The sequence below is a fragment of the Tympanuchus pallidicinctus genome, unplaced genomic scaffold (genome assembly GCF_026119805.1).
Source record: "Tympanuchus pallidicinctus isolate F22 unplaced genomic scaffold, pur_lepc_1.0 scaffold20, whole genome shotgun sequence".
NCBI classification, from domain to species: domain Eukaryota; kingdom Metazoa; phylum Chordata; class Aves; order Galliformes; family Phasianidae; genus Tympanuchus; species Tympanuchus pallidicinctus.
Window position 1 is genome coordinate 10,655,738 of NW_026294722.1, and position 24,878 is coordinate 10,680,615.

General features: G+C 42.1%; 1 protein-coding gene across 5 annotated transcripts in view; it reads left to right on the plus strand.

The window, feature by feature from the left end:
* The window catches only part of PTPRT (protein tyrosine phosphatase receptor type T), a 421,250-nt gene that overhangs the window by 340,556 nt on the left and 55,816 nt on the right, over positions 1–24,878 (plus strand). For 2 of the 5 annotated variants that reach the window (XM_052684090.1, XM_052684093.1), the window contains exons 14-17: positions 2,776–2,829; positions 10,753–10,888; positions 16,485–16,514; positions 23,597–23,644. In XM_052684090.1, the coding sequence (XP_052540050.1) occupies positions 2,776–2,829; positions 10,753–10,888; positions 16,485–16,514; positions 23,597–23,644 (268 nt within the window). The remainder of the gene's footprint in view (positions 1–2,775; positions 2,830–10,752; positions 10,889–16,484; positions 16,515–23,596; positions 23,645–24,878) is intronic. The other 3 variants (XM_052684091.1, XM_052684092.1, XM_052684094.1) reach the window with 3 other exon arrangements.

Here is a 24,878-nt window from a genome sequence, read left to right on the forward strand (position 1 = left end):
TTTGTTAACCTGTTGGGTCACCAAGAAGAAGTGACAGGCTGCCTTTACTCTGATGTTCTGAACTCCAGCTCCTTTTAAAAAGTGACCTTTTCCTAATACTAAATTTGACAAGAGAAATCAGAGAGATGGGTAAAGCCTGGGGATGCTTAGAGCTTTTTGGTGATCTTATAGTTTAGGATTTTTCTTGAATGATGTGAATGGGAAAGGGAAAAAAAAAAACAAAAAAAAAAACCACAGTAGCACTAGTGTTTATTACTGTTTTGATGGATATTGCTTTTGATTTATAAGTATGTCTTGTTTCTGTATACATGGAGTCTGGAAATCCTGTTTTTCTTCTTTTTTTTTTTTTTTTTTTTTCCTTGTCCTTACTCTGTGATTTGCTGTTTCGTATTTCTCAATGCCTGACCATTGACAGGGACACTGGAATGTGGCTGTGGCTAGCTTCATGCCAATTTTGGCTTTTTAATTGTACAGTATTGGCTGCAGCACACAAGCAGCGTAGCACCACAAGTGAATTTACAGTCTTAATAGTTTAACAGTCCATTAACAGTCCATTGCTGGCACCTGTGATGTATGGGCAGCTGAACCAAAGCTAAACAGTGGTTCTGTGGTTTGGAAATTTTCCATAGTTGAAGATCTCTCTTTGTCGTAGGGCTGAATTCCATCCACATTAACTCCACGTGGACAGAAGGACTCAGCCACTCTACATCCATCTGAGCACCTGTAGAGGGGTTTCTTATCTGCCCCATCTCTGCTGGGGTGGAAATAGATGGAGACAGTCACAAATCTGTAATAATGTTGTGATGTGGCCAACAACTGATTGTTGGGATGTTCTGTCTGACCTATTGTGTCTGTGTCATCTTCTGTCTACTCATTAGATTGATTATCTTTAGTGGCATTGCCATGTATTTGTCTTTATTTGCATCGTTGTCTTTCTGAGGATAGAAAGAGCAAGGCTGCAGTGTGCCTCCAACAGAATGTTCCGAGCTGCTAGCAGGGATAACAGTGTGGTGTCCTCCATAACAAGCAAGGAGAATGAATGTCTTGGAGTTAGGCTGAAGTTAGCTAGGCTGATCTGAGCATTGACAGCTCTCAAGCTGCAGTTTGTACTAGAGAGAAAGTGCATTTTGTTTCGCAGATTGATGCAAAAAAAAGTGAATGCATACTGCTAGTGCCAGAGAAAAAGTTCATTTCTGGCTATTGGTGTAATTTTGTTCCATTCCTGGATACATGACACTTCAGTAGCTCCGTTAATGTCAGTGAAATGAGTTCTGATTTACGCCAGTAGCAGGGAGATTAGAATTGAGGAATGTTTAAGCAAGGCAAGTGTTCTCTTCAAGTACCGGATTAACAAGGGCAGTAAACGTGAGTGTGGGAGTAATTAAGCAATAAAATGTGTTAGGCAGTGTGGTACTGGGGGATTATAGCACATCTTGGGTGTTGCTGCAAGGCACCTGCTCAGAAGCTGCGTAGCTCTAATTACTTGTCACTGCTTCAGCAGGCTGGGAGGCAATTTGTTTTGTATGTCCCATTGCCTGAAAACCAATAAAGTGAACTCAGATAACTCTTTTAAAAGTGTTCTAGTCCATTAAGAGTTTTGGACATTTCTCAGCTTGCTCTCCTCCCCTTTTGTGTTGCTGAGACCTCAGCTTCATTATGAAGTAGACTTCAGATAACCCCTTGTCATTTCAGCTTCCCTCCATTCAGAAGCTGCATCTCATCTGCCACGTGCACTTTTCTGCACGTTTCTCCTGCCTGCTGCTCCTGCTCAGGTTACTTTGGTCCTTTTGGTCCCAAGAGAGACCTTTGTCAACGGTTTGCCTCTCTGATGTTCATCTTTTGGCTGAAATGTCAGGGGTGGGTTTCAGCATCTCAGAACAGAAGGTCATGACACCAAGTACAGCAGCCTTCAGAGCAGAGCTAGTAGATACTCACGTGGGCAAGTGCATCTGCTGAGCACATTTCCTTCCTTCTGGCACCTCAGTAGGGGGCTTGACTAATGTCCATGGGCCAACGGCAAGGACTTGGCACCAGCATTTGCTGAGGTCACGTTTTGCAATCCATCAGAAAGCAGTCTGCCTTTGTCCAGTCTGTGTAGCCATTCCCTCTTTTGCCAGCATGTTTCATATCCACATTATTAACCTTTTGTATCGACGTGTGTATTTATTTCCAGTTTTGTTGGTCTCAGATTTCCGACCATTCCCAGTCATAACCACCTCTCCTCGGATGCTCTGCTTCTCTTCTTAAGTTACAGAAGTAATGTCATCTTTCATAGCATTAGTTGCTTGGATGCATATCATAGCATTAGGCATTCTTTAAAAATAAGTGTATTATTCTGTTTATCAGCTCTCTGCCATACAGTTTTCACTCAGCCAGTTCGTTTGTTAATTTTGCCATTTGGTTTCCATGATGGCATTTGCTTTAATGTGTCCCATTCTTTCTGAAGTAACTTGGTTGTTCTCCTTGTTTTAAAGCAACGTATTTATATTGACACTTTATTAGAGAAAATTGCAACCTCTTACTAGAGAGAGCAATTACCTCTTGTATTCTTAAAGTGCATTAAATTATTTTCACGGTGTAATTGAAACCGAGGCAGAGGGCTCATTAATGCTTCCTTATCTCTTGATATTTATTTCTTCTTTTTCTAAAAAATGTGAGTTCTTGCAAATGAAAGAATGGAACTTTAATAACCATTACGAGGTACATTTTTATTTTTTTTTCCTTTTGTTTTTCTTGTGCATGCTGCCTGGAAACGGTTTTGCTTGTTCTTAGCAGTGCTGGGTAGGCAACAGGCGACCACACGAAACCCACCCGGCCTCCTGAGCACAGGTGATTATCAGCTCAGGACCAGGAAGACTGCTGCCACTTCCAGAAGTCTGAGCAGCTTCATGACTTCTCTTTTTGTGTTTTGCTTGCGTGGGAAAATGCTTTTACAGCTGTTCAAACTGCAATATAGAGGGGACTTTCACGTAGCAATTGCTTTGCACTGACGTAAAATGTACAGCTTAGCAGAGGGTTGTCCGGAGACCTAAGGAGCACTTTAATCTCCATATGAGCCTCTGAGCGTGACTGAAGAGGCCCGTGGATTCCTTGTTGGCCCTCTGTAGAGGCTGAACATCCGAGCACGCATGGAGATGCTCCTGCATTTTCACGTTACAGTAACTACTGCATTTTCCTGGGGTTGGTGATTACACTTTGGCTCCAACAGCTGAGTGGTACTGTTGAGGATATGATGACAGGCAAATGAAGACTTGATTCTGTAAGTCGTTTTTGCGCAAAGTTCTGCAGTAATCAGAGACTTTGCAGAATCAAATGATGTAAAGCTCCTTTACAGGTCACTAATGGAGGAGCTCAGAGCTTCTCAAGTGTTTTGCAGTTTGAACATGAAAGCCTTTGTGTTGTAAACTTGCATAATACTGCAACTGGCACCTCTGCACCGCTCCAGAAGATTTCAGTCTAGAAGAGAAATACATCATCTTGTGGAAATAGTTTCCACTGCTTTAATTTGATGTGCATAGGATGACCTACTGGGATATTACAGAGTGGTGTGTGATGAATGCAAATGGGTGGGAAGAGGGAGTTGGGTTTTCAGTTTTGGAGTGGGTTACATTTTTGTAGGAATGCGCCTCCTCTCATACTACGTGATTATCCCCGTATAGATAAGACTTTCCTTACTCAGCAATTATTAACCACACGCAAGGACAGCTGTGGTGATACTGGGCAGAAAAGTACTGAGATTTCTCTGAAGTTCAAATGCTTTTAAGATTGAAAAAGACAGTCCTGCTTTTTGCAGAGGATTAACAGCGGAAAAGGGAACTGCCTTGAAGATGAATATGTGATAATATAGAGACCTCAAAAATGGATCTGGGTCTGAAAGGGGACCGATGAAATTATACATGCAAAAGAAATGGGAAAGTTTAGGGGGAAAAAAGTTCTTACCATAAACAGTTTTGCTGCAAGTGAAAGCTGTTTCTTTAATAGCTTTTGTTCCCTCAAATTCATATAAGACAGTTCAATTTTTGTCTGAAATATATTCTAGTTTCGTAGACAGGTAATGTATTTTTTAAACAGATTTAATCCCACTTCAAATCTGTTTGTTATTGCATTTTGTCTTTTGATACACTGGAATATTACTCCTTTGACAGGTTTATTCTGTTTTGTGCTATTTATTTCAGAAGGTTGCATCGCATTTTTAAGTTAGAAGCATGAACGTGCTTTTTTTTCTTTCCCTTGATGAAGTCTCAGCCTTCAAAAAGTTATTATTTTAGCACAAATTTATGTATCATTCTAATTAATTGTTAATAACAGACACACTCATATTGCTCTTACTGAAGAACACTCCTGGCTGGGAAGAGAAATCAAAGCTTCCTAGCATTTGGATGCATGTTCAACTAGTGAGCTGCTTTATTTTCTTTCAGTTTGGTGTCAAGATTGACTTAGAGGGATTTAAGGTGTCCTGAGGGCATCCTTACCCCAGATTGCTAATGAAGCAACTCTGAGTTAGGGAAGAACATCGAGAGCGATGAAGCCAGAGGTGAGCAGGGCCTGGTAGCCTGAGCCTGGAGGCCATGGCGTGTTGCAGAGCCCAAAGGTCTGACATAGCTTTCTCCATGAGCCCATACTCAGAACAAGGTAGGGTTACTAATGCAGGACCTGCTCAGTTGCCTTGAAGAACTGGACGTGTAAGAGATAGTATGAGAGATGGCAGTGGCACAAGAGAGGTAGGCATGGAACAGACCACTTCTTAATTGAAGAGTATTCATAATAGAAGAATAGAAATAGAGGGGGAAAATAAAAAAAACAACCTTTCTTCAAGACACATCAGAAAGTGCTGCTTCAACTTAGCAAAGCACAGGAAGCTTCCTAAGATCTCATGCAGCCCACATAGAGCATGTGTATGCAGACGGACTCCCTCATGCATTGACTACGTGGATCCCTTTTACTGGAAAGCAGTGAGCTTCCTCCTCAGCTTGCAGGTGAGGTCTTAGCCATAGGTTCTGTAGGCCACCAGGGTGCTTAGACCACCCTTGTCAGCCAGGCTTGGGGGTGCCCTGGTTTCACATTTTGTTATATCCACACTTCTGGACTTTGCTCGCTGCTTTTGTAATTTCTGCAGCTGCTCTGGCTGTGGGGTTTTAATGATAACCATGAGGAGAGCAGAGTAACGGGCACTGGCTGGTGAGAAGGTTAATTAGTTGTTATTCAGAGTGTGAGTTCTGTTCTACATCCATGCCATCATCCTGCGCTGAAATGCTTTTGGCTGCATCAGTCAAAAGATTGATCCCACTCCACATACCTGAGACCGCACAAAAATTAAGTCGCATCTGTAAATTTGGACTTTCAGAAATTTTGCTCTTTTTTTTTCTTTTTTTTTTTTTTTAATAATTGAAAGTCAGTTTTTAAATAGCTCTGCATAAGTGGAGAGTTAAAATGGAAATGTGCTTTCACCTTCTGAACCATCACATCGCTCGTAGACATCACAACGGCTGCTCTTTATCCGAGCTCTTCTTTCAAGCAAATGTAATAACCTTTCTCATTCCTGGGGCCGTATATCTGCTGTTAGCACAAATTAAGTGCTTCTGCTCCAAAGAGAGAGGAAGAAAAACATGAGGAGAGAAGAAAAGCCTTTGTGGCGGATTTACCTGGAATCTCCGGAATCAATTATTCTTTTACTGCTATTTTTTAATTCTCATTCAGTTCAGTAACACTAATCTTGATTCCTTGCTGTTTACCCTCATCCTCCTGCTGATTCAACCTGTATGCCTGATAATCTCTCATATAAATTCTGCTCAGTCTCTCTGTCCAGGACTGCTTTGCTTTGCTGCTCTTTTCACTTAGAATATGGTTGAAAGCTTTTGGCTTTCATCATTCTTTCCACTCCTTTTGAGCTCTTTTAAAGAAATGAGAATGTCTCGTGCTCTGAAGCCAGAGCAAGTAATCCTGTGCTGTTTGCAGACCTCAGTAACTGGGGGTGGAAAATTGGCACAGCAAATTGATGTGTAGTGAGAGTGGTGGTGGTGGTGCTCCTTTCTGCTGAAATGCAGCAACCAAAGGCATAGCCAAGGTGAAGTGTTGTCGTTAGAGGCCTGCCCTTGTGTCTGGTTATCTAAGATTGAGTTTCAGAGGTGTAGATATAATCTGAAAATACAGGGGAAAATAATTCTAGATGCAAAGTTACTTTGAATATTTTAAGGTTACTTGTGAAGGAGGTGCTGTAAAAGGAAAGGGAAAAAAATAGGAAATATTGTTTACTAGTGAAAGGAGAATAATTGTCTTTTGAAATCAGCCTGCAGGTCTGTTACGTTCAGCACACTGCCTAGCCATTATATGCTGCAAAGAAATTACTCTGATTAATTGAGCAGCTTCTTTGAACTCCTAAAGACTTTTAACCCATTATTTTTCCTTAATTTTTCTGGGTTAATTGTTACTTTAAGGTAATTTTTCTGATTAGTTTTTGTTACAAAAGTGATTTTCTCCCCATAGGAATAATTATTTGGTGTTACAATTTTAAGACCAAGCCTAGTCTTCACCAGGTAATTATCTGTGCATCCCTGACACTGACACTGCTCATTTTTAGGTGCATCAGTCTCTGAATTGCCAGATGTAAGACTGCCATCTTCCACTCAGATGCTACCTCTGTTTCTCCCTTTCCCCCATTTACAAAAGGTGCTGTGTTCTGATGGCTGTTGGTCTCAAAATGGCAGTGCTCAGCTCTGCTGTCTGGTACCCAAGGCATCCTCTTAAGTCTTTCTGGATCTGTAAAGGAGATAGCATCATTTATTACTTACCTTGCATGAGCATTTAGAGGATTTAAAGTAGGTACGGATATCAGTCTAGAAATGTCTAATGCTGCGAATGAATACTGGCTGGTATTTTTCACTTTCCCAGTATTTTGAGGAAGGCTTTGTCTCCTTTTCAAGAACTCGATTCTGGCTGTTGGAATCACTTGCAAGCCATCTCCCAGGAAGAGCAGCAGTCAGCTCTTCCTCATGGGCAGAAATTCTTTCAGCTGAAGAAATCATCTGGCACATCTAACTCTGGAATACAAGTGGCAGCCCTCTCTGCTGGGATTCATTTGGAATTTCAGAATTCCCATCCTTAAGTTATCAGCCAGGGCAGTGCCAGCTTTAACCAGGATCTGGAGCAGCGGGAAGATCAGAAGGCTGTGAAAGCCTGAGGATCTGGTGCAGCACCAAACCATTTTGTCAGTAGTCAGATATCGCAGCAGTCTGGGATTCAGGTGTCTGCGCCCACAACGGGATGGCTGGGGTAGATGTCAGGTGCCTGTGAGCAAATTACTGAAGCCATTGCTGCTCACTGAGCCATAAGCCCAACTCCTCCTGCCTGGTGAGATGAGTGAGTGGCTGCAAAGAACACATTTGCTCTGATGTCTGCAGTGACACGGGAGCAGCATCTCCCAAGAGCACATATCTTGGGCCGTGTCCTGTCTGCAAGGTGCCACATCTCACTCTGGGAATCGTGAAAGGCTGAAACAACAAAGCAGACCAGGTCAGTGGGGAAGGACTGCAGTCTTCAAAAACAGATATGAACATGTAATGGAGTGCTGGGTGAATGACAGTGCCTGTGGAAGTCAGATCCGTGCCCTGGCTGCACTTATAGGACAGTGCATTTTGTACAGTACATAAATACAAAACATACATACACATGTATCCCTGAAAGCTGCAACTTGTCTAGTAGATAAAACACAGGCAGGGAGTCAAGGGAGCTGTGGTATTCTCTTTTTGGGATCTGTTGTTTGTCGTTTAGCTTCCCTATTAAGAAAGTAAGCTTAGGGCAGGAAATTGTCCTGCTCGTGTTAGTGCACTGTAATGGAGTCCTGCCTTCAGTGGGGGTCTCTGGATGCCACTGAAATACACACAGCAATAACAGCAGTGACCTGTGCTGCACCCAGCTGTATCGGCATCCAGACTGCAGTTACAAGGAACAATTTATCCTAGGAAATGTGGTGGAAGTCACTGCTAGGAACTGGTTATAGTAGTTTTGTTTTTCCCTTTTGATGTAAACAGAATATAAACATTGTTTTCCAGAAGAAAAAGCGTTTTTAAAGGTATTCTTATGAAATGAAACAGCCAGTTTTTATGGGCTTCTGTGCCCAGAAGATTTCAGGTCCACATGTGTGACAGAGAGAAGCAGAACTGAATTCTAAACTGTTTCTGTCAGGAGCAGCAAAAGCCATCTTCTGCAACTGCACAAGAGCCCATGGACCTCCTGCTCCCAGCAATGATATGGTCTCCTTGCCTCCAAATGGTGGTGGCGCAGCCATAGCAGGTTTAGGCATCTACAGGAAAATTACAATGGAGTGGCAAGAGAACAGTGCACTTCTGTGGGATTGCTTCATTGCAAAGATTTAAGAATGCGAGGCTCAGGAAATTACTGGCACTGTCATATTATCAATTCCTCGGCGCTATCAGCTAAGACAACTTCCAAATGGTTGGACTAGTAGCCTAAAGGAATCGTTGGCCTTTGCCAAGACAGATAGGAAGAGTTGCACAGAAGATCCGAGTGAATCAGTCACTACAGCGTGTAGGTGTCAGGATGGATAATGAGGCTTTAGTCTCTTTCTAGAGCTGCACTAGTCTACAATGGGAAGAGAAATATCAAATAAAAATACACTCCGCACACATTGCCCGTAGTAATAAGCAACAGCCTGGCAGAATCAATCCAATCCAGAGAATCAGAGGATGGAGCTGACAGCACATTCTGATTTTTTTTTTATTTTATTTTTTAACATGGCTCACAATTGGTGAGGGCACTCGGATGGAACAGAAATGGGTGGGTCTGACTGCACCATCCGTGGCTGTAAGCGATTCTCCAACACCTATCATTTAGGGTCATAGGAGTAACTGCAATGCAAGTGAAGGGTAATTTGGAATGCTACTTATTTGCACATCAAACAAACAGAGTTTCAGACATTTTCAAGGTGAAATTGTACCTTTATAATTTATTTTGTTATACAATAGCATCAGGATTGCCTGTGCAATGACATACAGCTTGCTTCTTGGACAGATTTGTTCTATGAGATGTTGTCAAACAATGATGGTAATATGCAGCTGATATGCTATTTTATTTCCTGCTCAGGAGTCCCTTCAGTGTATTTTAGATGTGTACACAGAAGTTACTGCTGAGCTCTTAAGTGAATGGGAAAATTGGTGGACGCTGCAGAGCAGTGCAATTGTCAGGGACAGAAAGCTGAAAATTACATGTGTGCCTCAAACAGCAAAGAACGTTCTTGCTTGGTAAATATTGGATTTTCCTGTGGCAAACTAGATTAACAGCTTAGCTTTAGGAAAGCTGAAATCATACCTTTATCACTGCATGTGGTGAGTTTTCGTGTTTTGCATTTATTGTGTCATTGTTCTGTGTTTACCCTTCAAGATAAGATGAGAAAAGCATGTAATACTTTATTCAAGATCTGATCCTCGTCCCAGGAGGTCCATTGGCTTGGGCCTTACTCAGAACATACTCACAAGCCTGTATTACATGGTGTGGTTGTGGTCATGGGACTCATCTTTCAGACCTCACACATACTAACAAGTGGCAAAGGGGCAGAAGAGCAACACAGTGAGGCTTTCTACTGTCTCACCAATATATGGGCTCAATTGAATATCCTTGCCACGAGCAGCTGCTGCATGAGCAGAAGTAGTTCAGCTTTTCCAGGAGGTCAGCAATAGAGTTGTGAAAAGAGCAGAGCATTACTGTCTTCTCATGACAGCACTGCTTTCACATCTTATTGCCTGTTCCGTGTCTGATCTGTAGGGGAAGACCTGCTGATGCCAGCAGCAAAGGTGAAGCCCAAGACAGAATTGTGATCTCAAGCAACATGAATTCACTTAACTCCACCAAATGCAAATATGTTATTCTTAGTGGTAGTTACATAGATTAAGAATATAATAAGAATAGGCTGACTTAGTCTTCAGATTACCCACAACTTCAATCTTGCAAGGCTTTCAAAATTGAGCTCTGTGCTTTAAGTGTTATTTAGAAAAAATTATGTGCAGCTGTGACAACATTGGCAGAGCTAAGGTATATAATGCATACTACGTTATTGCAGGGCTAAGGACTCTTGAAGTCAGATTATAACAAATAAGTAAAAGAAGAAATGCTTTGTAAATGTCGTTTTTAGGTGTGTAGGATGTGCTGTTTAAAAAAGTTTCCTTGCCTGAGCCACAGAAGAACTCCTGCATGGAATACATGAGGCTATGTGGAGGGGGCTCTGTGAGTTGGGCTGATGCTTGTTAATTCTGTGACTGTCATGATGTGGTCACACGAGCCAGGCTTTCCAAATAGTGAGAAATACAAATTTGTTCTGGTTTAAGAAAAACAAAGTTTCTGCAAGTGGTATTATGGGATATAGAAATGCAAACTTCTACACCCACCATTTTGATGAGTAAGGCTTGCACCTTCACTTAAGCTGCTTGGGATGAAAATTATAACTGCTGTTAATCCTTCTGCTTCTGGGTGTATGCTGAATGCATCACAACATTACATTCCTGAATATAGTGTAATACTGCAAAATATTAGTTCCTTACCCTGGGATTTTGCACCCTAATGCTGCCCTGAAATTTCTGGCTTTGGTCATTCTAAAAGGCAGAAAGTAAATGAGATGGCCTGCTGCAATATAATTGCAAAGATGTTCTTAGGCTTTCAAGTGAGTATGAAAACTGGATCGTTGCAAGATTTTTCTACAAGTTCTCTCTTTATCTTCTCCCTCCTTTCCCTCCATCTTTTAAGGAGCTTCCACCCAGAATTCCAATGCAGTGGAGCCAGAAAAGCAAGTTGACAGCACAGTGAAAATGGCTGGAGTTATAGCTGGGCTTCTGATGTTTGTTATTATTCTCTTAGGAGCAATGCTTACCATCAAGAGAAGGTAAGTTTCTGCTTTGCTTACATCTTGGACCTCCTGGCTAGAATGCTGCTGTTTCAATAGAACTCTAAATCTGGCAGACATAAATCATTCCATCTGTGTTACCGGGGGCAGCAGTGAATATATATTTATATAATACTACTTAGAAGTTGTGGTCACAGAAGAGATGGCTGTTCTGCTGGATATTTCATGAGCAACAAAAATATGGTTGTTACTCCAGAGAGTTAATGATCTAAGAGAAGGAACAGAAGATGAAAATGTTGCGGAGGCTTAGTATTCTTTGCAAGAATTAGATTTAGTTTATAGGAGGATAAAACTTAAAAAAATAAAACGTGTCTGATAACAACATTTGTTCAAAGAGTTCATTTTATGTGATTTTCTGTGGACCATTTGCACTTCTACTTTGAAGAAGGCCATTGTAGCTGCTACTGTTTGAAGAGTGTAATACACTGATTCAGCAAATCACCTAGAGATTTTCATAAGGAGAGGATGTGTTTTGTATGTGGTTTTACCAGTTGTGTTTTTAAAGAGAGCTCTGCTTTTCATGAGTAATTTAATTCCAAAGGAAATGGGAGCTAGCCAGCCTGGCAGCCCCTTGTCTAGGGAGCATGCAGTGGGACCTGTGAGAGCATTGAAGATTCTTCTTGGCCTGCTGTAAGAAGTGAGACTTGGCAAAGTGAAACTGTTCCTTGGATATTTCTTTTTCTCAGCGATAGTTATGTGCTTCAATCACACAGAAATAGGAGGAGCAATTAAACCTAGACATGATCTTCTCTGTAATAAGGCAGAGGGCACATGCACTGACTCTGTGCTACGCATGTGGAGCGGAGGGCTGGGTTTGCAAAGGAACTCAGGAGGCTGGAGAAAAGAGCTGTGGAAACCTTGTGAAGTCTAGCAAAGTCCTGCACTGTGGTATGGAGTAACCCCACTCAACCTACAGGTCTGCAGAAAGGAAGCTGGAGGTCTTGGAGGAGGAATGGAACAGAAATGAGCAGTGTGCACTTGGAGGCAGCTCAGTATGTCCCAGGCATTGCAAGTATGAGGGTAGCCAACAGGTTGAGGCATGTGTTTATTCCCTTGTCACTGTTGAGGTTGCTGTGGATATGTATTGTCCAGTTATTGCAGAATCTCAGCACGGTAACAGAGCTGACACACAGATCAGTCTAGAGGAGGGTTGCCAAAAGGGATTGGAAATTGGAAAATCTTTTTCTTTTAGAAATTCAAAAATTTGCCTTGGATGAATCCCTCAAGGCTGAGGGACTGTCTGTGGGTGGAACTGGTTTACGCAGGAGGTTGGGCTCAACGACTTTGCAGGAGCTTTTCCAAATCACGTCATTCTGTGATTCTGCAAAACTGATCACGTGTGTATTGAGTGCTGTGAATTCCTGTTGACTCAGATGAAGGTTCTGAGTCCGTTTTTTGGTGTGTGTAAACGCATCAGACTTTGTGGACAAATGGGCGTGCGTTTTGTACTCATGCCTACTGCACATGTGCTCATTGTGAAGCCCAAATGGTGCAGCTGTCTCTGATTCCAGCCTCCCTGCAGCTTCTCTGGTCATCAAGAGAAAAAAAATTAAATGTTTTCAATTAAACAAACAAACTGAAAAAGAACTTCAAGAAGAATTGATCTGTGTTTCTGGTCTGTTTAATGTCCAGCTGTCATCCATTCCTGCTACCTTTCTAAATGCTCTTTAAGAAAAGCTGTACAACCTGAAAGGTAAAACTTAGGAGGAAACCCACCATGACGTATGGAGTGGTACCACCTCTGAACATCCTGGTGTGTTCCACAAGCTATTAGGAGTTGATTACATCTTTTGTTTCTGCCCCACACTATGTTATTATTGTAAATTATGTGCATTGCTGGGCAGAAAAGACCCAGAAAAGGATTTTTCATGATGACCAGGAATTTATTACCTGAGGACAGTCTTTGCTGTGGTGCAGTCTGCCAGCAGCTCAGTAAGAAGGGTGAAAATACCCTTATGAGCCTTATACTTCCCTGTTCTGAAAGCAGACAGGCAGAGTCAGCAGGCAGCATCTCTTTGCCAACTCGCTGTTGCTTGCTGACTTACCCACTGGAATATGCACTGTAATAAGAAATAATCAGGCTCATCAACTTTCAAACCTTTTCCCTTTTAGAAGCTGTCACAGTGCATGGAAAGGTTCTGGAGGCGGGTGCTCTCCAGGTCTGTGCACCTGATAGAACTGCTGCTTGTGTCAGCCCTGCTGTCCCCGGGGCAGCACCACTCACATCACACCGAGGTGTGGGGCTGAGCATGGACATGCGCTCCTCGAAGATGAGCTGAAGGCTGTTGGGCTCATTTTGTTTGTAAACCACTGTGGATTGGGAGCAGATTTTATAAAGGGAAAGACTGCTTTGGACCACAGATTAATCTGAAGTTCTGGAGCAGCACAGCTGAAAGCTTGTCTGAGAGAGCAGCTGAACAGCAACTGTGTTCTCTTTGTGTTTTACAAAGAGAAATGTTAGAAACCCAAGCTCTGGAGTTTGGTTTTTGCATTAACCTTACTTCAAAAGAGATCCCCCTTTCAGTTCATGGAGGCTAATGCCTCTGTGTACGAGACAGTTGTCTTGCAAAGCAACAATGCAGAAAAATAATCAGATACATTTGGGGCATTTTCTTCAAATGGAGATGGCAAGTATCACAGTGGTGTTTGTTCGTGGGGCAGGACTTCATAGTTCATTGATAACAGACACAGCCGTGGATTTCCTGACTGAAGCTATGCAGTACAGAGCACTGGAAGGGGCTAGGAGGGGAGGAAGCACTAAGAGCAGGAAACTGGTTGGGCATTAGAGAGTAGACAGATCATCTGTGTTAAATATTTGTTTGTGTATGTGAGGTTCTCTTATAAATATGGCTGTCCTACAGCATTTAAAACCAAAATGACGTTTTCCTGGTTTTGGGGACCTGCTGGCTACACCAGTTATGTTTTTGCAGCTCCAATATCATCATTTTTAAATTGCAATTCCTTTTAGCTTGTTAATTTACAGCATGTGAGCTGGTGGTCATTTGCCTGCATGTATTGCTTTCTTTCATGAACAGCTAGATATAGAATACCTTGAAGTACCTAATTTTTGTTGTATCAAGATATTACTGATAATATAAAGAGTTCATTCATTTGCACTTCATATAGGTTAAACATATTTGTGGGGGAGAGAATCTAGGACCAGTTAATAAAAATGCACTGAAACTAGAAAACCAAGGCATTTGTATATCCTATTTCTGGAGGAAATACCCTTTGACTTTGCACCCCAGAAGGATTAGGTCCTGGTCAATTCTGATTTCATCTGGACAGCTTTAATTCCTCTGTAATCGTGACTTGCATTTCCCTGGAGTAAAGAATGTGACTTTTCAGGCTTGTGCATCTGAGCAGACAAAGCCTCTACTGAACCCTTTAAGTATAAGACTGAATAAATTGGATCAGACAGCCTGTCACGGGTGCACTGTAAATAAGTTCTTTAAAGTGCTGTTGGTAGCAAAAAAGGAGATTTGGGGCTATGTAGAGTGTAGGACTACTGGTTCCTTCTAGGAAACTCCAGTGCTTCATTCTGGATTAGGATTTAGGTTGTTATTTTAAACTAATAAAATACAATTCAAGAGTGTCCTGAGCAGAGTGTACCCATGCTGTAGGATGGAATCAGGATAGGGATATTTGAATGCTCAGGGACCCCAGAACCTCCTGGTTTCTTACTGAAGACAGATGATAGGCAGGATCTTCAGATTGTGTTGTACCTTCTAGGATCAAGTCATGTTTTTAGTGATCCATGGTTCAGATCAATTTTTACAGTTAGTCTTAACATAGTCCTTAGGAAGTCCTTATCTTTGGTTGCATATTGTGGGTGGATTGAAGCCAAAATGGTACGTCCAGTCCCAAAATATAATTGTCATTTTCTTTGCCTTCCTCTGTTTCTTGTCTTTAAGGAATAAATCTCTTCGAGCTTTCCTCTGCATCTTGAGGGATGCACAGCTTTTGAATGAGGACTGAGCCTTGAGTGATCACACGTGTCCAATGGCTGTGGTATGAGAAAAGCAGAAAGTACAGCAAGATGTTCACAAGGGAGATTCCAGTTGGTAGTGCTGCAAGGAGCCTGGCCCTGGTGCAGCAGAACAGTTTAATTAAGGAATATGTCAGGACATGTAGGGGGTTCAGCTGTATGGGCTTTCGTTTGCCACATCCTGTTGGCTTTCCCTTTGTTTGGAGGTTCAGAAGAGCTCAAACTTTCAGTGTAGCTCAGTGGAATCAATACACCACAACTGATGCACTGCTATCACTCATAGGGTTTCTGAGTTTCAGGGGACTCTGGCATTATGTTATAAATGTGTGCTCAGGTGTGATTTGGGCTCAGTCATTCAGATTACTTGGAGTGTATCGGGAATCTGAATGTCAGGTTTATAGCAAGGGCCACCGCCAAACACAACTTGTCATTTTGGAGTAATCCTTTCCTACATCTGTAGTCGGCTGTCTTTGCCCAGAGGGAATCTCTTCATGGGGCAACAGATTGTAAATATGTGAGGAAATGGGGCAAGTTGTATTTTTTAATGAGAGAAGAAATGCCAATTGTGCAAACAGTGGTATGTTCAGGAAGTGCACAGCAAAGAGAGTGGTCGTGGGCAGAGAACAGCCCTGCTGAATCTGGTTTCTGTGTGTACCTAGGGAATTTTACTCAGAACAACCATAAAAGTGAACACTTGAGTGCTGCATCTCTACTTGTCTGTATTTCCTTGTATTCGTAGTATCTTCAAGGATGGTGCTTTAAAGCTGTGTAAAGGGTTGCATTGTTTTTCCTTGCCTTGACCATGATAGCCACTTCTGATGCTGCCTCATGCCTTGCTGTACTAGCAAGGTACTTAGTCTGTACTAGCACACCTGTTGTGCAGCAGCATTTTCTAAGTTCTCCTCCAGTTATAAAAGGGATGACATCACCTCTTCAGTCATGACTGATTGCCAGGACTCATTTTGTCTTGCTGTAGCAAAACGTTCTTTGTAGAAAAACGAACAGAAAAAGCTTAATCACACTGACGCAGAAAGCTAATACATCCCCCCAGTGATCATCTATAAATATGTAGTGATGCTTGAATTGTTAATGAACTATTTGCATTTTAGAGTTTGATGAAGCTTGATTTGTCATTGCACAATTTGTTCATTGTCTAAATATTCTGAAATTGAGATGTTTTTGCACTGCCACTTTCCTACTTGTTGTCATTCATATTGGTAGCTCTTACATAATCCTTCCCATTCCTAAAGTCTCAAAGCACTTCACAGGCAAAGGTAAGTATCATCGTCCATGTTGCTGACATGGTCAAGTTGAGGAAGAAATCGGTGAAGGGATTTGTTCATGGCGATGCAAGTCAGTAGCAGAAGTGAAAACACACCTGTGTTCTATCTCCAGCTCTGCGTCCATTCCCTGTGAACATACAGCTCCTGACAACAGTGCTGGGGGAAAGTAGCTCAGTACCTGTGGTAGCACAAATACTTTGTATTTCCAAAAATAGCATCGAGTTCATATAAATCTAATTATGTGTTTTTCTTTCTTTTTCTCCATTTGGATATTTTGTTCGTCTGGCTGGCTGTCCATATTTAGAAGAAATGCATACTCCTACTCCTATTACTTGTAAGTACCTAGCAGGGGATGGTGCTTCTTGAGACACTCACTGTGGTAATTTTGTGCTTTGTTGTATTCTTTTCTTTTACCACTCTTTTTTTTTTTTTTTTTTTTGTTTTTTAGCCATTGTGTTCAATCATGTCTTTCCAATAGATTGTGTTTTATTTTCTCTTTCACATTTATATATTTTCCCTGTTTCACCATTTCAGCTGTAACTATGCAAACACGTAAATGTCCATAGATCTGTCCATTATAGTTTATAGTTCTTTAAATGTTAATGGATAAATGCAGAAGAACTGCACTTCTTAAAATTGTCCACCATACTCAGCCAGACTGCCAGGAAATTCACACCTCAAAGTCGTTGCTGGGAATTTCTCAAGCTTGCTTTAAGTGTTTTAAAATTGTAAGGTTTCTGGCAATGAGGACTTGAGATTGCCTCCACAAATATCCCTGTCTGTGGAGCTGCCAGGTTCTGAGTGTCAGTTCAGACCAGCGGATGATGAAGGATTTCAGATTTTCAGATCTAAATCACCTATGCCAACCTAATGACAATGCTGCATAATTAGGGCAGTTAAGGCTCTTGAAAATGCTTTGCACACCAGAACTTTCTGGGGCCATCTGTTGTTTAAAGATGGAGGAGCTGGAAAGTAATCAGGGCTGAGCTGGTTCTGCAATGATAACACGTGTCTGAGGATCAGGAGGAGGTGAGGACTGGATCAGTGATCTGAAGAAGGGGGTCTTGAAGTACAGAGCCTGGATGCCTTTGCTGTCACCAGAGAGTTGGAGGAGTTGGAGAAGACAACTTTTACTACCAAGAGAAACATGTCTCCTCTCCACCTCTCACAACCAGCAGCTCTATTGCCCTCACAAGCAGCAGCCTGCCGGACTTTTAGGGCTCTGACATAGACAAAATAGTTGAAAGGGCCACATCTGCTTTGCTAATTCCTCCCAGCCTGCCACCCTTTTCCTTCACCTGTTCCTACTGCTCATCTTTGTGTTATGACTTTGTCCTGTGGACACATCTGAAAGATGTTCAGTAAGTCAGTGGAATGAATGTGTTTAAACTTCATTTTAGTGAAGTTGACTGATTTTCCATGGGAGTTTGAGTTACATCTTAAGATCAGGGCAAAGGATTTAAGAGTAGAATCCCTGTTCAGCTGTAGAGTCATTTTGCTTCTTGATGACCTATCAGAAAATAATGAGTAGAAAAACCTTCATGGCTTGCTATGTTTGCAAGAAACCAAAAGACACCCTGTTGAGACTTGCCTTTACCCAGCTAAATAATTGTAAGTGGAAGATAACTCTATTTTCTCTAGGCTCCACACTAGTTAACCACAAATAGAACTTGACCATTAATGGAAAGATTTCAAGAAAAGCTTAACTTAAAGTCAGGGACAGTTTTAGCAGGTAGATGCTGCCAACTCGTTGCATTTATTGCTACAACCTTTCTTCTTCAGTGCATTTCCCCTGAACATCAGGAAAGTTCCATCTTCACTGCTTTACATTTTTATATTGCCTGAAAAATGCATTCCCTGTTTTACCCATACAATTTCATCTTCTTCCTGCAGGCAGTATGTGGTCAAAATGTTCCCTACTTTTATTGTATTTTGAGATTTACGCATTTAAAAGCATAAATCAACTTCTCAGCCCTAAATGACCCATTTTTGCAGCTGCACCACAGAGTTGTTTTAAGTAGTCAGCTGAGGATTATTCTGTACAGAGAAAATAAGGGTATTGGTAAGCAGTCTCTTTGCTGTCTTTCAGTGGCTTCTGTGAATCAATATACCAGTACTTTTCTTCTTGGGGAACAGGAGAGTGACTTGAGAAAAGTGAAGAGACAGAACTGTGCAGGTCACCAAAGCCTGAGGTTGCAGTGAACTTCAGCAGTAGCAAAAGCAAGTGGTGATGGGCTGCAGAGGTGTAATAAAGCAGTTGTGCACCATGCAGTATATCACAGTAGAGGAGAGCCTGAGGTGTCACCAGGCAAGCTTTTGTGTTTGTAGCAACTCCCTGTAGCACCGAATGGGGATTTGAAGTCAAGATGCAGAAATCATAGAACTCCAATGCACCCTAAACAGAGAGCTTGCTCTTAGCTCGGTGCTTACGCTGTCTAAGGCACCACATCAAGCATGACCTCTGTTAGCTGGAACGTCTCAGTGGTAGAGGTAACGCTCAAATAGTCCTTGCACAATTAGCAATTGTTAGCCAAAGCCAATAGAAATTGCTACAGCCTCTTAGGAACAGAAAGGTTTGATTTCAGTTTATTTGACGTGTTGTGGAAATAAGAGCAGGGATATGTATACATATAGATTTAAAAAATAAAATTGGTTTCTATGCTACGACCTTGTATGAATGTTTTAGTCCTGAAGCAAAATTGAATGGAGTTAGCAGTATTGAAAAACATGTTCTCAAATAGATCTATTGGCACACCTTTAAATACAACCGCACAGACTACACTGTTCTATTTTTGGTTTCAGTTTCTGGGCTTCAAAGCTGTGCTTCCTGGAGTAATTCTCATCTGCTTTCAGATAATTCCTTTCAACTTTTTGTCATCTGCTGTACAGACATTTCTTCTTCTTAGGGACCAAAATCTTCAAACTCAACTCTTATTCTTAATGGGGCATATCTGTTAAAGGCACTGACATTTATACCATGAGAAACTGATTCTTGCAGACATGGGCCATAAGGGCTGTGGCAGTTTCTAGGCTGAGTTCTGCCCAATTAGCTGTGAGGTTTTTTGTATGGCAACACTCCATTTCTAAGCTTCCTGCAATGTGTGGGAACAGGTATTAATCAGGTATTATTGTGGTTGAAAGAGAAGGCCATAAAGATCTTTAAAACACCTGCAGTGGGAGATGCAAAGCCAGCAAAGCCCTATTCCTCACCTGTCATGCAGGATGACAGCATTTTGTGTACTTCACTTTACCCCTCCTTAGAAGTCAGCTGCAGAGAAAGGTCCTTGGGCAGAACCTCCTGTACCAGTGGTGCAAGTTAAGTCCTCCTGGTTTTGTAATGGGTGAGAAGGATGCAGAATTGTGAGTTCTGGACCAGATGTGCCCACTGCAGCCCTGCCACTGTGGTGAGGCGCAGGCCTTTCGGGAGAAGCGTTCTGAAATGCTCTGTATTTACATCAGTACGAGCGTTGCCTAAGTTTTCTGTAGAATTGCCAGCTCTGACACATTGCATGCAAGTTTAATGCACTGTAAGATCCGATGTACTGTGTAAGATAACAACCCATCCACCTCTGAAAGTTTTTGTTTCTTTGCTTAGACGAAGCTGTAAAACATGGGTGGCATTACAGCTGCTTTAAAGGGGATTTTGCATTCAGTGACAGACATCTCTTTTCTCACAGTGTTTTCCCCTGCAACGAGCCTTCTTGAGGCTTTGTTATTTCCTTACCAGGGGAAAAAAAAAAAAAAAAAAAAAAAGTGGAACTCTGTTTTACTTTCTGTGGGTTTTTGTTTTTGCTTTTCAAATTGCTGTTTGGTTGGGGTTTGTTTGCTGTTGTTGTTGTTTTTCCCTTCTGCTACGCTCAGTAATGGTTGCAGGCTGGGATTTAATCAAGAATGCTTTTAGACCAGAAAAGTGTTTCTGGAAATGCAGAGATTCATATACGTGTTACCTGCCCTGCTGATGTTATTTATAAGAAGAGAGTGCTCAGTGGCCAGAGCATTACTTCCCTTCGCCCTCGATCCAGCAAGAGTAGTGAGGGCCCTGCTGCACACATGGAACCCCTTCAGCTCCCATTGTGATTGAAAGCAGACTTTAATTGCTGTGCTATCAAATTGGAGCTTCTCTTCATAGAAGAGATTCCATCCCGATAGTAAAGCTGAATGTATACTTGCATTTTTCTGAACTAACAGAATTTGTGCTGAATTTATTTGCACCACATGTGGGACATTTGAAAGGAAATAAAATAACTCTATTTATGGGCATACTTCTGTATATATAATACCTACATGCCTATATTTCATGTATTTCCTGTGATGGTGGGATCTGCCTGCACAGCTCAGCTTGCCAAATCAGAATGTTTAGGAGAAACTGTTTTTCTCATTAGATACTGGAAGAGCAGTCATAAATCAGTGGCTATGCCAGTTAATTGAGAAAGTATGTGAGAGCTTGTTTAGAACATGTCTATTAGGTGTCTGCAAAGCCATAGAATATATTGGACAGTTTGGACCAATATATAATATGACTGCATGACTCTTATGTGCACCTACCTACTCCAAAATGGATATTGCTGTGACCAAAGATACTCCAGAAAAGTGATTGATTTGCTCAAATAAAGCTTAGAGAGTGTATTCCTGAGTGTTTCCTGGTGCTGAGCTTGTGTATATGAGAGTAAAAAACATTCAGAGCATCCTTTGCCCTGTGCCTGCATTATAGCACTTTCCTCATGCCGGGCAGTGCTTGTTCTGTGAGCTGCAGTGGTGCAGCTGGGCCCTTGTTCATCATACAGCCTTTTCTTTGGGGAATTCTCTTCTGCTTCAGCTATAAACCTTCCCTGAGTTTGGCTTCACTGGCCCTGCTGTCCTCGCTAGCCAGTAAATGTAGGGGTTGCCCTTGGGGAGACTGTGAGAACCAGTGAGCTACACTTAGAGCAGGACCTGCAACTGAGCTCTGGCCAGGGATGCTCATTTAGAGATGGAGATCGCAGTGCAGAGTGCAATCTGCAGAGGGGAGAAGGAGCCACTGTCCAGGCTGTAAAAGGCTGCACTGCTTTACCTCCATCAGCCTGTGGAGCTGCAGCCTCTAGGGAGATCTCCCAGTTCATCTGACTGATGGGCAGCCTCTGCTCTGTTCAGGTTTTCCTGAGTCTCAAATGAACAGCCTTTCCTGTCATTGAGTCCATCACTTTTTTTCACAGTGCTGTAGACCAGGAGAAGAACTTCCTTGTGGTATCCTCTCCTATGTTTGAAGGTGTCAGCTCTTTGTCTTTGCTCTGGGTGAAAGAGCCATACTTCTTTTGGCCTTTTCTTGTAGATGGTGTTTTCCAGATTTACCTTCCTTGTTCTGTTTTGGTGTATGTTCCTTTGGTACACATCCTTTTCAAGTGCAGAACTGGATGCTGTACTGCAGCGGAGCCTTTATCACCACTCAGAGCAAAAGGATTACCTGTGTCCTGCAGACTGCAGAGCCATCTATAATCCCCACCTTCTTTTTGCACAGAGATGGGGCTTCTCCTTCGAGTTGAGCTTATGACCTATTACAGATCTAGGGAGCGAAGATCCTTTTCCATAGATCAGCTGGTTCACCAGTGCTCCCGGTAGGGTGTTGGCATGGTTGATCTCTGCCTTAATTTGTGCAGATTTCATGTTAAATAACGTGTGTACTCCTAGCAGGCTGCTGCACACAAATATCTACTAGGAATTGTGTTTTGTAGCTTTCTTAAATTGCTTATTGGAAATGAGGGCAATATGCAATTTTTGTCTGTAGGAGGAAATTTCATGTTTAAGTTACATGATCTATACCTAATGTCTAAATTACCTGTGCATGCAAATCCACACTATAGTATATATAATCCATCCTTGTGAAACATCTAAAATTAAATCTGTCAACGTACGTGTACAAGAGCTTTTTAGGAGTGGCAGTTACAGATTTAACATTCATGCATGTAAAATTGACATAAAAATTTAAGTAAGAGCTGCTTTTAAAAATATAATCCTTGAAGTTTACCCAAGCCTTTGCAAAACTGGAATCTGATCCTATGAATACTTTGAGCTGAAAATATTCCTTGAGGTTTCTGATTAGTGCTCATGGTAGTGGATGCTTTTGACTTGATACTAAATTTGTATTCCTGGATTGTTAAACTGGAAGTCCCTCAGTTTTAATTTAGCGTTTCAGCATTTTATATTCTCTGATGAGCAGAAGTTTCAAAAATAGCTAAACCAAATCTCCATCGTATTTTTTTTCTGAATTTGCACTTAGTTCAGGTTCACTGCTAACAGCTCTTGTCCTTGCTTTAGTTGGGTTAGCTTCAACTGCCTGATTATGCAGCTGGTTTCATTCTTTTTGTTCTGCTTTGAGCATCTTTCTGTCTCATCACTCCTGTGTGTGTATTGTGCCCATAAACATCATCTCTTCATTTATGAATCCTCTTGAACTGAAAAGGGCAACCCAGTAAACCCCATCCATGGATTCTCATGTTCTTCCTGGCACTTTCTCCTTACACTTGAATGTAAAACCGCCACTAATATCGCCCCATTCACATTTTGACATTTTCATCTCTTCACCCCGTGTTGATTATATCAGACTCTTCTTCCAAGTATCTGCCTAGTCCTTTATTTCTTCCCCTTTTCAACTGCATAATGCATGAGACAGAAAGTGTCTCCTCTGTGCCTGGTGACAGCCCGTGCTGGTTGCACGCCGGAGGCAGCCTGAGCCGGCCCATGATTGACACTAATGCACTGATAGCAGTTTCCTCAGGATGCTGGCATTGTGCTGTTTGGGGGAAGCTGGTCAGTACGGAGAACAGGAGCCGTGTCACTGATGCTGCCTGTCAGTGATTCACAGAGATCTCTTCAAGTGCCCTATTTTTGGAAACAGCGTTTTCAGATAAATGTTTTTCCGATTCCAGAGGCATTTTGACATGCTGGCAAATAAACCTTTACCTTGCCATGGGTTTAAGTTGCATCCCTAGCGTTCTAGAAAGTACTAGTCATTTGATTTTATAATCCTTTCTATGAATTATAAAGATGGCGAGGGCCAAATAGGCTTAGTCCTGTGCTGCCACTCTATCCAGACATGTAACTGAGTCAGAAAAGGCACATTTAGAAACCAGGAGCCCCTTGATGTGTCTGGCAAGCTTAGCTCTGAAATCCTCAAAAGAGATCTGTCTTCCTTTTCCCTCTAAATTTAGATGAAGAATTTTTACATCCTTGGAGGAGAGAGGGAGGAAGGTGGGAACGTATAACACTGCGTTGAAAGCCGATCGTAGCGCTGTCGGATGCCCAACACTTTTCTGTGTGGCTTCTCCCACGCGCTCCCCCTGCGCTTGCAGCAGCCTCCGCTGGTGAGCAGCCTGCGCAGGAGGCTGCCGCCTGCGGGTCCTAGGTCAAGAACCTTAAACTCATCTCACCTTTTCTTTTTAGGCATTCAAGCCAATGTTTTAGGGGCCTCTCTGTCTTCTACAGGACCAGGTAGAACTGCTTTGCCATAGGGCTTTTGTAAGCAGGCCTTTGGGGTCTCACGGGTTTGGGTTTGGGGTGATTTTGTCCCTGTGCAGAACGTGCAGAAAGTGGTATTGCTTGCCTACTGATAGAAACGGAGCTTGCCGGCTCTTTGTAGCTTGTTGGCATTTCTGAAAGGAAACCAAGCAATGGGACTTAGGGGTAATTACGGCCACAAATATTTTAATCTGGATTTAATAAGGAAGTCACCCTTTTTGACTCGCTATTTTTAAACATCAGTAGTGGTAGTGTGTAATGTCTCACCCCAGCAGTCCAGAGTGCTTGTTATTAAGGACTTGTGCATTTTGGATTAGTGCTTCCCACTGAGAAATTTTAATTCCTGTTGCCAAAGAATTCACATAGCCGTGTATGATTAGCAAATCTAAAGGATTAAAATAACCGCATAGCAGGGTTAATACGCTCCCAAACTATTGTTGTTACCTCAGGGACAACAGCACAAAACAAGGAGGCTCATGGTTAATAAATCTGGCTGTGTTAGCATCGCTGTGTGCTGGAAGCAAAGCTTTTAACATCATTAAATGCCAGCTTTTTGCTTCAGCATCCAAGGCCGGTTCCTCTGTTTGCATCTTTATCTACAGAAGTGGATATCATGGAGATTCTGTGAGATCTAAGTATGCACTCTATAATTATGTCTCCAATTGGAATGGCTGTGGGCTGGAATTGAAAGCACGAGCAGCACAAGGCTGAACTGACTAAGCAGATGAGAGAGATGCATTTGTTCACAAGTTTCCAGCAGACATTGGACATTTCTCCACAAATTTTTGCTCTCCTGGTCTGGATTCAGCAGCTTGCCTTAAGATAGCCGCTCCTCACTGAGATGAGCCGAAGGCTTCAGTTCTCTTTGAGCCCTCCATGCCAATGGATGTGGCTGGCCCAGCTGCCCCACTGCAGGAGGGCTGGGGCTCAGCTGTATGCCAGGACCTGCCTGTAAATGCCACTGACAAGCGCTGTGAATAAATAAGCCTGTTGCAAGCAATATCCTTTTAAGAGCCTAATGAAGTTTAAAAGATGGGGAGTACTTACCATAAGCATGTCGTTTCAGTGAAGAAAAACCTCTTTGCAAAATGATTTAGTTGTTAGGATTTTTTTTTCTTTCATTTAAGAGGGGAAAGAGAAAACCGAAACTCCTACTTACAGTAATCTGTTTTTCTCCCTTTTATTTTGTTTTATTTTCTTATCTGCG